This window comes from Leptopilina heterotoma, unplaced genomic scaffold (assembly GCF_015476425.1).
Source record: "Leptopilina heterotoma isolate Lh14 unplaced genomic scaffold, ASM1547642v1 Lhet_120, whole genome shotgun sequence".
Classification (NCBI taxonomy): domain Eukaryota; kingdom Metazoa; phylum Arthropoda; class Insecta; order Hymenoptera; family Figitidae; genus Leptopilina; species Leptopilina heterotoma.
The window spans coordinates 2,708,140-2,722,852 of record NW_025110838.1 but is presented as its reverse complement, the minus strand read 5'-3'; the positions used below and the strand labels follow the sequence as shown (position 1 = coordinate 2,722,852).

Genomic DNA, 14,713 nt, shown 5'->3' with positions numbered 1-14,713 from the left:
AGAATTTAATTTAAAATCTAGTGGGTGCTATATCAAATTATATTTCCATGAAACTTTGTAACTTACTTTTCAAAACAAATATTGGCAGACTATGCATATAATTATAATCTATAAAACGTATAGAATTTGTGTGTATAAAAGGACTGAGGTATTAATTACTTTCTTAATTGGTTTTGGAATGTTGTTATATTTTCACATGTAGGCAGCTTTAACTTCACTCTCATCGGATTTGAAACGATTGCCCTTAATTTACGAGTAAAATTTCCTTTCGTTTTATGAGAGAAAGAATTCTTTTTTTTTTTTTAACAAAATACCGATAAGATCAAAGTTTCGATCAAAAATAGAAAAATAATAAATGAATTAATAAATGGAATAATAAATAAAAATAAGTCGATTTACTACTAAAGAGGTAATAAAAAATTTAAATCAAGTACCAAAAATTTTTTTAGTCAGACTAACGATTTTAATGTTATTTAAATGTGTCTGACTAAAAATATCTTTTACTACTACTATCAAGTTAAAATTTGCACAATTAAAATTTTTAAAAGCTAGGACGTTACAACTGTAAAAAAATAGAGTTAAAATAAATATTTTCTTTCGACTAAATTCTTAATTTAAAAAACATTGACATCTTTTTTCACACTTAAGGGAAAAATCGTAAAAAGTTGTTGGTATTCGGAAAATTTAGTGCACACCGTGTATATATACTGAATTAGTATTCAAATAGAATTCAAAAATACGAAGAAACGTAATAATTTCACAAGCAGTGACATTTTATAATTCCCTTATGTGAATATGGCTTTAAAAATTTGAAAATCGTAGCATAAAATGAATATTTATGGTGTGGAAAATTTAAAAGAAGATTTCTTTTAATTAATTATTCCGCTTCCTTGTTTAAAAAAAATATGTTTGTTTCTTCCGCAAATAGAATTTTTCTTTTAACTTTTCACAATGTAAAACTTTAATCAAAGATAATCAAGAACAGAATAAAGTGAATACCACGAATATAACATTAATAAAAAATGCAATCTTGTATATTTTCTGCCATATTATCTCAAAAGATGAACAATTAAATTTTTCTCATTTAATATTTCTTTTAGAAATTTCTCTTTAGAATTTTTAAGCGAATATTTTATCATCATTTCTTAGTAGATTCTTTTAGATTTTCTTTCATAAAAGAGCAAAGTTACATTTTCATAAATTACAAACAATTACAATGTTATTAAACATTAATGAATTTAGTTTCGAATTTTGTTTTTTATGATTTTTATTTAATTCTTTATTCTTATTTTAGTTTTTATTTTATTATTTTTTACTTCTATTTTATTATTTATTATTATTTTTTTATTATTTATTTATTATTTATTCTTATTCTTGATTTTTATTTTACTATTTATTATTATTTTTGATTTTACATTAAAAATGTTGTAAATAAATATATAATAAATAAATGAAAATCACTACCTAATTTTTATTTTTGTTTAAAAAAATCACTGTTTGTAATTTTTTTTTAATTTTACTTCTCTTCTAAAAAATTTCGTATTTTCTGTAATAGCTCCAGAGTCAATTCTGAACTAATAGTTTATGACTGGCTGCCTGGAAAGCTAATTATTAATGGAAAAGGGAGTTGAATGAAAGGAGAGTATGTTGAATGAAATCGTTATTCACTTCCACTTACAATAATCGTACGAATGAAATCGACACTCGAGAAAAACGTTTAATAAATAATTAATCATTTATCGTTCAAAATAATAAATATAAAAATATATAAAAAATATTTATAAAATATAAAAATAACTATTTTCAAAGTAATATAAATTCTCAAAATTTATTAGAAAAGCAATACTTTTGGATAGGTAAGTTAAGTAGAGTCTTTATCATTCCTAAGAATCAAAAAGAAATTTTTGACAAAGAAGAGAAAAATTGTTTGTAAAAGAATTTCTTTCCTTTTAAAATATTATTTTATTTCCTTTTTTCTTAAACGAAAGAAAACTTTTTTCAAAAAATGGTTTTTTTAAAAAAAACTTGAAAATTAAAATTTTAAATTATCATTTTGTTGCGAAACGAAAAGAATTTGGTAAATTTAATTATAATTAAAAAAAAAAAATCATAATAATAAAAAATATTTATAGGTAATAAAATTTAAAGATTCTTAAAAAAAAAAATGGATAATGTTCTCTATATCTTACCTTGTGTTCATCCAATATAGATTATAGGATTCACCATCGCATTTGACATGGCGAGCCAGTAAAAGCTTAAAAAAACGTGTTGAAGCGTAACTCGTCTCTGCGAATCGACATGATGATATGCGAAAATAAAATCCATGATACGGTAGCCAGCACACACGGCAAATATCGTCACAACGATGATAAACATTTTAACAACCTGAAATTAAAAGAAAAACATATTCTGATTTTACAAGCTCTTTCGCAATTTTTTTAAATTAAAAAATTTAATTCTTTCATAAAATTAAAATACACAAGAAATAGTGGATAATCCTATTAAGTTGGTTCAGGTGCTCTTGGAAATAAAAGGAAAATTTCTTTAATTTCCTTCAAGTATAATAAAAAAAAATTTGCCTGCAAAATTGTTTCATTTAGTTTTAAAAAATAATATCGTGCTCATTTAGTAAATTTTTTGTAAATTTTTATTCTATTTTCTTGGAGAATTTTTTGTTTTTATGTAAAACTTGAAATTATTTAAATTACAACTATTAACAAAATTATAATGTAATGAAGTGACACGTCTGACGGAAAACGATTTTACTACTAGTGAAATATTAAATTACGATAGGAAATCAAGTAGTATCATTTTTTAATTTAATCATTTTTAGTCAGACAAACGGTTTTTATTTTTTTTTAATAGAATTCACTAAATGTATTTTTTACTACTACTGACAAAATTAAAATAATTTAAAGTAGAAATCATTTTAAGTGAGACGAACGATTTTTATGATTTTAATATGTCTGACTAAAAACGGTTTTTACTAACGGTTTTTTGCTAACAAAGTTTAAGTACAATAATGATACGTCTGACGGATAACGATTGTACTACTAATAAAATATTAAGTAAAGAAAGAAAAACAAGTAGTAAAAATCATTTTTAGTCAGACTTGTGATTTTTATCATTTTCATAGGTCTGACTAAACGTATTTTTTTACTACTACTGACAAAATTAAAATAATTGAAGGCAACGATTCAAGGAAATTTATTTTTTTTAACAGAATAATCAGTAAAAAACGTAAATTAAGTAGTAAAATTCAGTTTTAGTCAGACAAACGATTTTTACGTCTGACTAACAAGGTTTTTTACTACTACTGTAAAATTAAAGTCATTTAGTGAGATACCTGACAGAAATCGATTTTACAACTAACGAAATACTAAGTAAAAAACAATACAAGTAATAAAAATTATTTTTAGTCAGACTAACGATTTTTGGTGATTTTAATTGACTAAAAACGCTTTTTACTACTACTAACAAAATTAAAGTACTCTGGTGATACGTCTGACGGAAAAAGATTTTTCTACTAATTAAATACATATTAATAAATATAAATATATAAATATTGAATTAAATATTAACTAAAAAAAGAAAATCAAGTAGTAAAAATCATTTTTAGTCAGACTAACGGTTTTGGGTGATTGAAGTTCTTTTGTAAAACATAAGATTATTTAAACTTTTAAATTACTTTTGAATTCTTTTTTATTAAATTATATAGAATTTCAAAGCACTTTTTGTATTTTTTTTTTTGCTTCATGAATCTGAGTTGCTTTTAAAATTTTTTTTTTTAACAAAAGAACTATAAAAAAAAGAGAGAACAGAAAGAAACTTCTAAAGGTATATTTACATTGATTTTATGATCACAATGGAAAGCTTTTAAAGAAGTCATTTTTCACGGTGCTCACCTTTCTTTTTGACTTCATCGATTCTTTTTGATACTGCGTATGCTCACCTATCGATTTTGAGCCCCACAATTTACGGCCCATCAAAGTGTAACATACCGCCATTACCATCATAGGGATAAGGTATGTTACTCCGAGAAATACTAAATTGTATCTGAAAGGAGGAAACCAGTTTATCAATTGATAGGTGTACAAATCGAATCATCTCCTTTAATCAAAAATCATATAATAGCTCATAAATTATTATCGCAATCCCATTAGCAATCGAATATACGTAAACAATATAATATTATGTATTTTTGATAAATTATGTAAATATCCTTGAAACAATAATAGAAATCAAATAATTATTAATAAACTATGTTGTATTTAATATTTATAATGTCACATGTAATTAAAATTTATCATCTTTTTCAATTTTCCATTTTTTTAGAATTTTTAATTTAATTTACATTTAATTTCATTACCCAGCTGAAAAAGTTCTATAGAATTTCACTAGAATCATTCTATATATGAATTCTAGTAAATATTCTACAGAATTTCACTAGAATGATTCTATAGAATTTCTACATGAATTCTACTAAATTTTAGTGATTTTTAATTAGAAAGAATATAAATTTCATGAAATAAAATAAATAATAATAATAAATAAATAATAAATAATTCTTCGCAGAAATTCAATTATGTTCAAAATTTTTTAAAAATTTTCGTCAAAATCTTAATTATCTTTATATAAATAATAAAATTCTTATCCGAAATTCAATTATTTTAAAAAGTAATAAAATTCTTGGTAAAATTTCAATTACTTTCAAAAAAATTGTTTCTATTTAATTATTTTTAAAATCTATTATATTAATAAAATTTCCAAAAGAATACAATTGTTTAAAAACATTTTAATATAATTCTACGAAAACATTTAATTATTTTTAATAAAATTTTAATAAATTCCTCGTAAAGTATAATTATTTTGAAGAATAATTTGCAAGAATTCAAGTACATTTAAAAAAATCAATTAAATTCTTCGCTGAAATTCAAACATTTTTAAAATTTACTATTTTAATAAAATTCTTTACAGAATTCAATTATTTTCATAAATGATAAAATTCTTTACAGAATTTCAATTATTTTTATAAATAATAAAAATTCTTTACAGAATTTCAATTATTTTTATAAATATTAAAATTCTTTACTGAATTTCAATTATTTTCATAAATAATAAAATTCTTTACAGAATTTCAATTATTTAGAAAAAATTAATAAATTTCGTTTGCAAGATTTCAATTATTCTCCTAAATAATCAAATTCTTTGCTGGATTTCAATTATTTTCAATACAATTTTAAGTAAATTCCAGGTTCGAAAAATGTAATTATTTTCAAAAATCGTATTAAAATCTTGTAAGGAATTCAATTATCAGCAATTATTCTTAATAATTTTTTGCAAAAATTCTTTGATAATTTTCAAATCTACGGAGAATTCGATTATTTAAATAAAATAAAATATTTATTAAATAATTGAAAACATTCAAATATTCAATAAATTATTTTTTTGTGTTTAAATAATTGAATTCTAGTCGAATTTTCTAATAAAAATTAATTTAGAAATGAATTTCAGTTAAAAACAATAATTAAATTTGAAAATTGTCAAAGAATTTTTGCAAAATTTATTAAAAATAATGGATTTATAGAAAAATTTTATTTAAAACTAATAAAAATTTAATTTTTAAGAAATTACAAATTATTGCAGAAATTCAATTTTTTTCAAGAGTAATAAACGCCTTCGCAGAAATTTAATTATATTCAAAAATAATAAAATTCTTCTTAGGAATTCAATTATTTTTATAAATAATATAACTCAATGCAGAATTTTAATTATTTTTAATTACAATTTTAATCAAATTTCTCGGAGAATGTAATTATTCTTAAAAATTTTATTGAAAATTGTCGAAAGAATTTAATTATTAAAAAATATGTTAATACAATTCTTTATGAAAATTGAATTTCACGAAACATTCAATTGTTCAATAAATCATTTATTTTTGTATTTAAATAATTGAATTCTAGTAGAATTTTCTAATAAAAATTGATTTAAAAATCAATTTCAGTTAAAACTGTGGATGTAATAATTGAATATTAAAAGCAATATAGTGTGAATTTTTAGAAATAATTGAATTTTGAAATTAATATTTTTGAAAAAAAATTGAATTCTTTTTGTTATTTGAAGTTTTTATTTTCTAACATATATTTTAATTGCAGAATTTACGAATAATTGAAGTTTGTAAAATTGAATATTGTAAATAAATGGATTTTGAAAATTGTTGGAAAACTTTTTCGAAAATTAATTGATTTACAGAAAAATTTTAGTGTAAAATTTTTAAAAATCATAATTGAATTGAAATGATGCAAATAATTTTGAAGAAGTACAATATTCTTATAATATAAAATAATGATTCTATTAATTTGTCATTTTTAATTAATATAAAGCATGAAGAAATCGATCACTCCGAGTCTCGGGGCGCCCTCGACCTCCACTCGTGTCACAAAAATCACCGTAAACAAATGGCTGCCTTTATCCTCTTGTTGCTTAATATACTATTTTCTTCTTACAAAATAACAAGTAAATATTATTATGTATCATGTTTCAATATTTAGAAATTGTAAATTTTTTATAATAATTAATAATTTTTAATATATATTAATTAATTAATTAATTAATTTTTAACAAATATTTAAAAAATTAATTATTAAAGAAATAATATTTAAATAATAAATAATAAAATTAAAAATTAATGAATTAATATTTTCTGTATGGGAATTTTTTTCTTTAACAAAGAAAAAGGAAACACAACTCCTCACGTTTCTGAATGCAAGACAGCAGAATAAAAAAAATGAAAAGAAGAACTTCTCCTTTTTCCTTTAATGAGAAAACTATTTATTAAACATTGCTTTCAAGTCATTATGCAGTTGGAAAAATAACGAGCTGCTTAATAGTTGATTATAAAAAGAACCTTTTAATAAAATTCAAATAAACTCCTTATACATTTTAACTTTTTAACAGAACTCCTATCATTGGCATGTCTATATTAAAAAAAATTTCCATCTATCATAATAATAGCTTTTGTTCAATTCATAAAAAAAATTTAAACTCTTCGTTTTAAATCATCGTTAATTTCCTATTCGAGAAAATATATGAATGTTTACTTTAAAACACTCTCACACACACTCGCCTTATTTCCTTTCAACACTTTTTTCTCGGGATCTTTATTTTTTATTCAAAAAAAAAGAGAGAAGGAAAAAAAAATAAAATGTATGCTTGGCGTTATTTTTTATATACACAAAAGGAAAAGAGTTTCAATGTGACTCGCGTAAATAATGCAGTTCTTATGTAATGTCATAATTTATCACTAATGGAACAATATAGTTTATAGCATAGCAAGTCAAGAGAATTGAAACGCAAACTTTTTCCGGTTACTTTTAACCTTTTTTATTTTGTGTGAGGAACATATTTATGTGTATCTGTGTGTATATATATATATGCTAAACGTAACATTCAAAACAACAAAAGTTTTATAACATTATAGAAAATTCTATTATTCGAAAATTCCAACTCACATACTTATTTCATTTGCTTTGAAAAATTAATTCCTTTGTTGGTTAAAAAATATGAGGGACTGACTTTTTTATACATTCAAATATTTATTCTTTATTATTCAATTATATGTTTTAATTCATTCTTTTTTGTAATTATATTCACGTTACTAATGAGAAAGACTATTTATTAAATTTTACGCTCCGAACTTCATGCTCAATTTATTTTATTATAAATATTTTTGCCAAATAATAATGCAATACGAAATTTTTTTGTTTTCATATATAAATATTTTAATAATTTCAGCTTAAAAATTTCGAAAATTCACTTATTAAATACATAATTAATTAGCATTATTTATTATTTACAAAAATGTTAATAAAATTCTTCGCAAGAATTTAATCATTTTTATAAATAATAAAATTTTTCTCTGACATTCAATTATTTTAACAATTTAATTTTAATAAAAATCAATAATCAAGATTTTTAATTATAATTATAACAGAGACAGTTATATATATATATATATATATATATATATATATATATATATATATATATATATATATATATATAATATTATATATATATATATATATTTAAAAGAGATGAAAAAAATTCATCGCAAAATTTAATTACTTTCTTAAATTTCAATTAAAATTATTTTCAAAAAACTCCTAATAAAATTCAGTAAAATTATTAATTACTATTCTTAACAAAATTGATTATATTAAAAAAATTAAAGAAAATTTTCGAAAGAATTCAATTATTCTCAATATTTTAATAAAAGTCTGTGAATAAATTAAATTATTTAAAAAAATTGTAATAAAATTTTGAGAAGACTTTAATCATTCTCTAAAAATTTTAATAAAATTCTGTAATTAAATGATTAATTTTAATTACTACTAACAAACACGATTATTTTAAAAAAAATTGAAAGAAATTTTCCATAAAATACAACTACTTTCAAAATTTTCTATTAGTTATTAAAGGAATTTCATTATTTTAAAAATAATTCAAAGAAACTATTAAAAAGAATTGAATTAGGATTTTCAAAAATTTTTATTAAATTCTTCTCAAGAATTCAATTATTTTTATAAATAATAGGTAAAATTTTTGCAAAAATCCAATTATTTTCAATACAATTCAAATAAAATTTAACGAAAGGATTTAATTACTTTTTTAATTTTTTAATAAAATTTCTCGAAACAATTCACTTATTTTTATAATTTTGGTAAAATTCTTAGCAAGAATTCAATTATTTTTATAAATAATAAAATTTTTCTCGGGCATTTAATTATTTTCACAATACAATTATAATGAAAATCAATAATCAAAATTTTTAATTATAATTATAACAGAGACAATTCTATATATTTTAAAGAGATGGAAAAAATTCTTCGCGAAATTTAATTACTTTATTAAATTTCAATCAAAATTATTTTTAAAAAACTGCATTATTTAAAAAAAAGAAATTCATAAAAATAATTTAATTATTTTTAAAAACTCTGATAAAATTTAGTAAAATTATTAATTACTATTCTTAATAAAATTGATTATATTAAAAAAATTAAAGAAAATTTTCGAAAGAATTCAATTATTCTCAATATTTTAACAGAAGTCTGTGAATGAATTACATTATTGAAAACAATTGTAATAAAATTTTGAAAGAATTTAATTATTTTCTAAAAATTTTAATAAAATTCAGTAATTCAATGATTAAATTAATCATAATTAATTAAAATTTAATTACTACCTACTAACAAACACGATTATTTTAAAAACTTGAAAAAAATTTTTCATAAAATACAACTACTTGGAAAATTTTCTATTAGTTAATAAAAGAATTTCATTATTTATAAAAAAATTCAAGGAAAATAGGTATTAAAAAGAATTTAATTAGGATTTTCAAAATTTTTCACAAAAATTCAAGAATTAAATTATTTTTATAAATAATAAAATTCTTTGAAGGAATTGAAATTATTTTCAAATTCTAAAAAAGAATTTAATTAGGTTTTTCAAATTTTTTTATAAAATTCTTCTCAAGAATTCAATTATTTTTATAAATAATAAACTTCTTTGAACGAATGAAATTATTTTCAAAATATTAAAAAGAATTTAATAAGGATTTTCAAAATTTTTTATAAAATTTTTCTCAAGAATTTAATTATTTTTATAAATAATAAAGTTATTTGAAGAAATTAAATTGTTTTTAAATATTTTGATAAAATTCTTTGCAAATGGTCTCGTAAATTTCTCATTAGGTTTTTCGTCAATTTCACTCTAAATGTTGCTTTGAGCATTTTGGAAACTTTGCTATAAATGTTTCTAAAAACTGTCTTGTAAACTTTACTAAAAATATTACTGAAAATTGTCTTGTAAGTTTTACTATAAATTACACTGTGAATGTTACTGAACAAATTTTACAAAGTTTCACTAAAACTTATTTTAAAAAAAATTAAAAATTAATAGAAATCCAAAGAAGATAGAAATGAAAGATATTCTCTTTCATAGATAAAACTTTAAATAATTGATTAAAAAAAAATAAAAGAAAATCGAGTATATTGAATTATTTACAATACTGTAAAGGAAGTAAATTCTGTCATAAAAAATTTTTGTAGCGAGGATAATTATTTCTGTTTTATTTCGCTGTTGTGGCAAATGATGACGCAAGCTGAATCGTGTAAAAGGGTTTATTGAGAACGAAGAACAAACGAGAAAGAGGCGGAAAAGGAGGACCTGAGTACATGAAGGTATAGGAACAGAGAGAAGGAAGGAACCAGTCTCAACCAAAGGATTGATGAGAAAAGAAAACTTGACAGAGAAAAAATATTTGCTTTTTCCTGATGGATAAAACTACGAAATCTCAATTTTGATTCACTGCGATTTAATAGCATGTTTCGTTACAATTCATTCACGAAATGTTAATTTGTCAATCATTTTTCTCGTACAAAAAATATCTAATCTTTACTTTTAATAATAAAAAATTTTTTTTGTTTCTTAACTTTCTTAATAATTTTTTCTTTTAAATTCAATTTTATGATAAATTTCTTTCAAGTTTTAAAAATAATCGAGTTTTGTCAATAATTTTAATTAATAATTTTATTATTGAATTTTATTAAAATTAAAGATCAGATAAGAAATTAAATTCTTCTAAACCATTTTATGAGATTTTATTGTAAATAATTAAATTCGTTTGGAGAATATTTTTAAGTTTTTTTTACAATAATAGTATTTTTTTAATAATTTTATTTCTGAATTATAAAAATAGTTAGAGTTAAATTTAATTCAATAATTTAGTAAAATTATTATTTATTTTTTTTATTATTTATTATTTTTATCAATAAATTGAAATTTATAATTAAACGAGTTTTCGAATTCAACTACAAAATTCAAAAGTGAGAAAAATTTCTTGTTTATTTATAAAAAAAAAATATGCGATTTTTGAGCTGATTCATTTTAATGAAATTTCTCAAGAAATTGAAACAAAAAGTCAAATTGTAAAGGGGCTTCTATAATTAGATTAATATGTATTTTAATTGTTCCCTTGCGAGTAAACGTTGCGCAAGAACACGTCATTCTCATAATAGAGTACGTGTGTTAATCTCCTTCCTCTTTTCACTTGACCACACAGATTCAATTTATTTTTCGCTTAATATTTCCTACCCCATCTCTACAGCAGAGATCTTATTACTCTGACGCATGGTGTGAAATATTAATAAGCTTGCGGCAAAAAAAAAAAAAAAAAATGACTCGACACACACGGAAAAGAGTGGCTCTCGAGATAAAAATCAATCTCATTAATTTTTACAAATATTTTATAATTAATGATTGTTATTTCTTTTGGTTTTTTTTTTAATTCCTACAAAATTTAAATGAATTTTAATATTTAATATTTATATCAAATATCCGATAAATTAATATTGAGTATTATGAATTTTTAATAATTAAGAATTATTGAATATTTGATTATTCAATATTTAAGAATTGAATTTTAAACATGTCGCAATACTTAGTATTTAAGTATAAATTTTTTTTAAATATTTAAATATATAAAAGAATTCAGTTATTTTTATGCCTGTTTAATATTAATTGGATTAAGGAAATTGGTTGAATATGACTTACATGTATTCGGTTTTACTGTTTGGATAACTTCCATCAGGCCATTGCATATAACAGACGATTCTAGTATTTCCGCTATTATATCTGTAACACAAAAATGAAATTTTGTTTCATAATTTTAATATTGACAAAAATGTGCTTTCCAATACTGAAAAATTGGAAATCATTCAAGAAACAGTAATTTAAGTAGTTCAGGTCGGTACTGGTCAGACTTACCAGACAAAATTTTTATGATTTTAACAGGTCTGACTAAAAACGTTTTTTACTACTACTACCACTAAAATTAAAAGAATTTAAAGCAATAGTTAGACGTAATCGAATTTTTTTTTGCAATAAGTAAAAAGGAAATCAAGTAATAAACATAATTTCTAGTCAGACTAGGAATTTTTATAATTTTAATAGGTCTGACTAAAAAGGTCTATCACTACTAACAACAAAATTAAACTAATTTATTGAGACATTTTATTATTTCGTTAGTAGTAAGAACCACCGACAAAATGAAAATGATTTAGTGAGACATTTGACGTTAATCGATTTTACTACTAAACAATAAAAAAAACGACAAAAGAAAATCAAGTAGTAAAATTCATTTTCAGTCAGATCAAAATTTTTTGTAGTTTTAATTAGTAAAAAAATTATTTTTTACTACTATCGAATTAATAGGTAACGAAATTAAATCAAGTAGTATAATTTAGTTTTAGTCAGGTATAGCAAAATGATTGTTTTATTCTAAAATATTTTCTTAAAAAGAAAGCATAAAATCACTAAAAATTATTTTTTTTACTAATTAAAACTACAAACATTGTTGGTCTGACTGAAAATGATTTTTACTACTTGATTTCCTTCTGTCGTTTTTTATTGTTTAGTTTTATTTTTGTGATTATAATCTTGACAGAAGGTTACATTTATTACAGAGAAATTGAAAACCCCTTTAAGAAAGTAATTTAAGTAGTTTAGGTCAGTGTTAGTCAGACATAGGAAAATAAAAAATAACAATATACCCTAAAGTATAGGTAATATGATTAATTATAAATTATAATAAAACGAAAATAATAATTATGAAAAAAAAAATTAATATTTGTGAAACTATGCGAGAATTATTGAATAATTTCTGTTTTAATAAATAAATAAATAAATTATATTTTACTATTTTATAGTATATAACTTTTTTTGCGGAAAAAATACAATGTACCTGAAAGTGATACAGGATTAAATTCTATCAATGTGTGTACTAATTACATTAAAGCTTGTTGAGCATTCACGTACTAATTCCAACTAATTCTATTGCAAAATCCACAGCATGAAATTTCCTTGTTTCACAAACTGAAAAACGTGACGCAAACATGAATTTAAAGAATTCACTTAATTTCTAACTTTTCAACAAATCCTTGTTTTTTTTTTTGCTAAAAAAAAAATGTTGAGATACTTTTTAAATTTAAATTTATTTTAACTTCTGCTTCATTTTATATTTCATTTTATTCTCTACATTACGTTTTCTCATATTTTATTTTATATTTTACTATACTTTTTGTTTCATTTTACTTATTTTGTATTTTATTTGATAATATATTTTATATTCGTATTTACCATCAAATATAATAAAGTTGAAAAAAATTTTTTTTGCGACTCTTCACTTTGACGGATGAGAGTAAACATATTTATAGAATAAGATTTTTTTTTTTGGGAAATACGGGGTAAAATTAGTTTAGAATCTCAAATAATATTGAATAAAACAAGTGAATAGTATTGTTGAAAATGGAATAAAGTTTCAGACCGCAGAAGAACAAGTTTGGAATAAAAATTGACGTGTCATGTTTTTTTCTCGCTCCTTGAAAACTTTTTAGATGTAATGTTACTTTAACTTAAACGACACTTCTTATTTAACGTCAACACATAACGTAAAAAAGTTTTGTACCCCCGAGATAAAAAAACACGATTCGCTAATTTTCCCCTACTTATTTTTATTTTATCGCTACTGGTTTTTTTTGAATATCAGATTTAAATTCGTATTTTGCATTTATTTTTATCTCCTAATTTAAAAAATGCAGAATAATTCTTTGTGTTTGTAATTTAAACTTAATAATTTAATAATAAATAAATATTTAATAGAAATAAAAATTATTATAATAGGTAATGATAGAAAACCTATTTTGAAAATTTAAAGTATTTAACTAATACTGGAAAAATTATTAGAAAAAATAAAATATGTAAGTTTCACTTTGTAATTTTGTAACATTCAATGAAGAAAATTGCATTTTCCGACTTTTCAGACTGTCATAAATTAGACTTGCAAGGAACAAGAAAACTAAACAAGTCTAGAGAATACTCATAAAGTCCTAAGTGAACGTTTTATTGGCTCAAAGCCAACAAACTGAAAACAACAGTAATTCAGTACTGTCGAGTACTGGGATTTAAGTATTCACAAATTACTTTGCGCAAAATCAAATAAATGAAAAATTTACACTCACATTTTTTCCACAAATCTCAGTTCTTTTACTTATTAGTTTTATTTCAAAATTATTTATTAATTTTCAAAATGAAGAATGGAAAATAAATAATAAAAAACGTACAATAAAAGAAATTGATGTCGAAAATAAAAACTGAAATGTACCTACGAAATAAAATGTTCAAAATGAAATATAAAAAAATACAAAAATACAAAAACAAAAAAAATAATATGTAGAAAATAAAATATACAGAATAAAACATGGAATTCAAAAAATAAAATCCTAGAAATAAGAATATGAATAAATTGTAGGGGAACATAGTCTAGGTCGGCCACCTTTTTGACTTTTGTTTATAACTTTTTTTTTAAAATGAATTTGGACAATTGAAGTATATGGTTGGAAAGTCCTGTTTAATAGGAACATTTTTTCTGTACAAAGTAAATTGACAGGTTTAAAAATGAAAAAGTTATAAAGATTTAAAAAAAAAAAAATTTGTAGTCCAGGTTGGCCATTACAGTCAAGGTCGGCCATGTTTAAAATTCAAAGGGCATTAATCGTTAAAAAATAAAATAACATGTTTGGAGTTACGGAAAATTGATTCTTTATTGTTTACAGTTTGTAACTTAATGAAATAACAAAATAATAACAATAAACAA

The 14,713-nt window shown here is 21.1% G+C and overlaps 1 protein-coding gene across 2 annotated transcripts in view; it reads right to left on the bottom strand.

Annotated features, from left to right (window-relative positions):
* Positions 1-2,342: 2,342 nt before the first annotated feature.
* LOC122510379 (tachykinin-like peptides receptor 86C) overlaps positions 2,343-14,713 on the bottom strand; it is a gene marked incomplete at its 3' end in the record, with an annotated part of 114,050 nt that continues 101,679 nt past the window's right edge. For both annotated transcript variants that reach the window (XM_043624995.1, XM_043625003.1), the window contains 3 exon segments: positions 2,343-2,385; positions 3,906-4,056; positions 11,614-11,694. In XM_043624995.1, the coding sequence (XP_043480930.1) occupies positions 2,343-2,385; positions 3,906-4,056; positions 11,614-11,694 (275 nt within the window).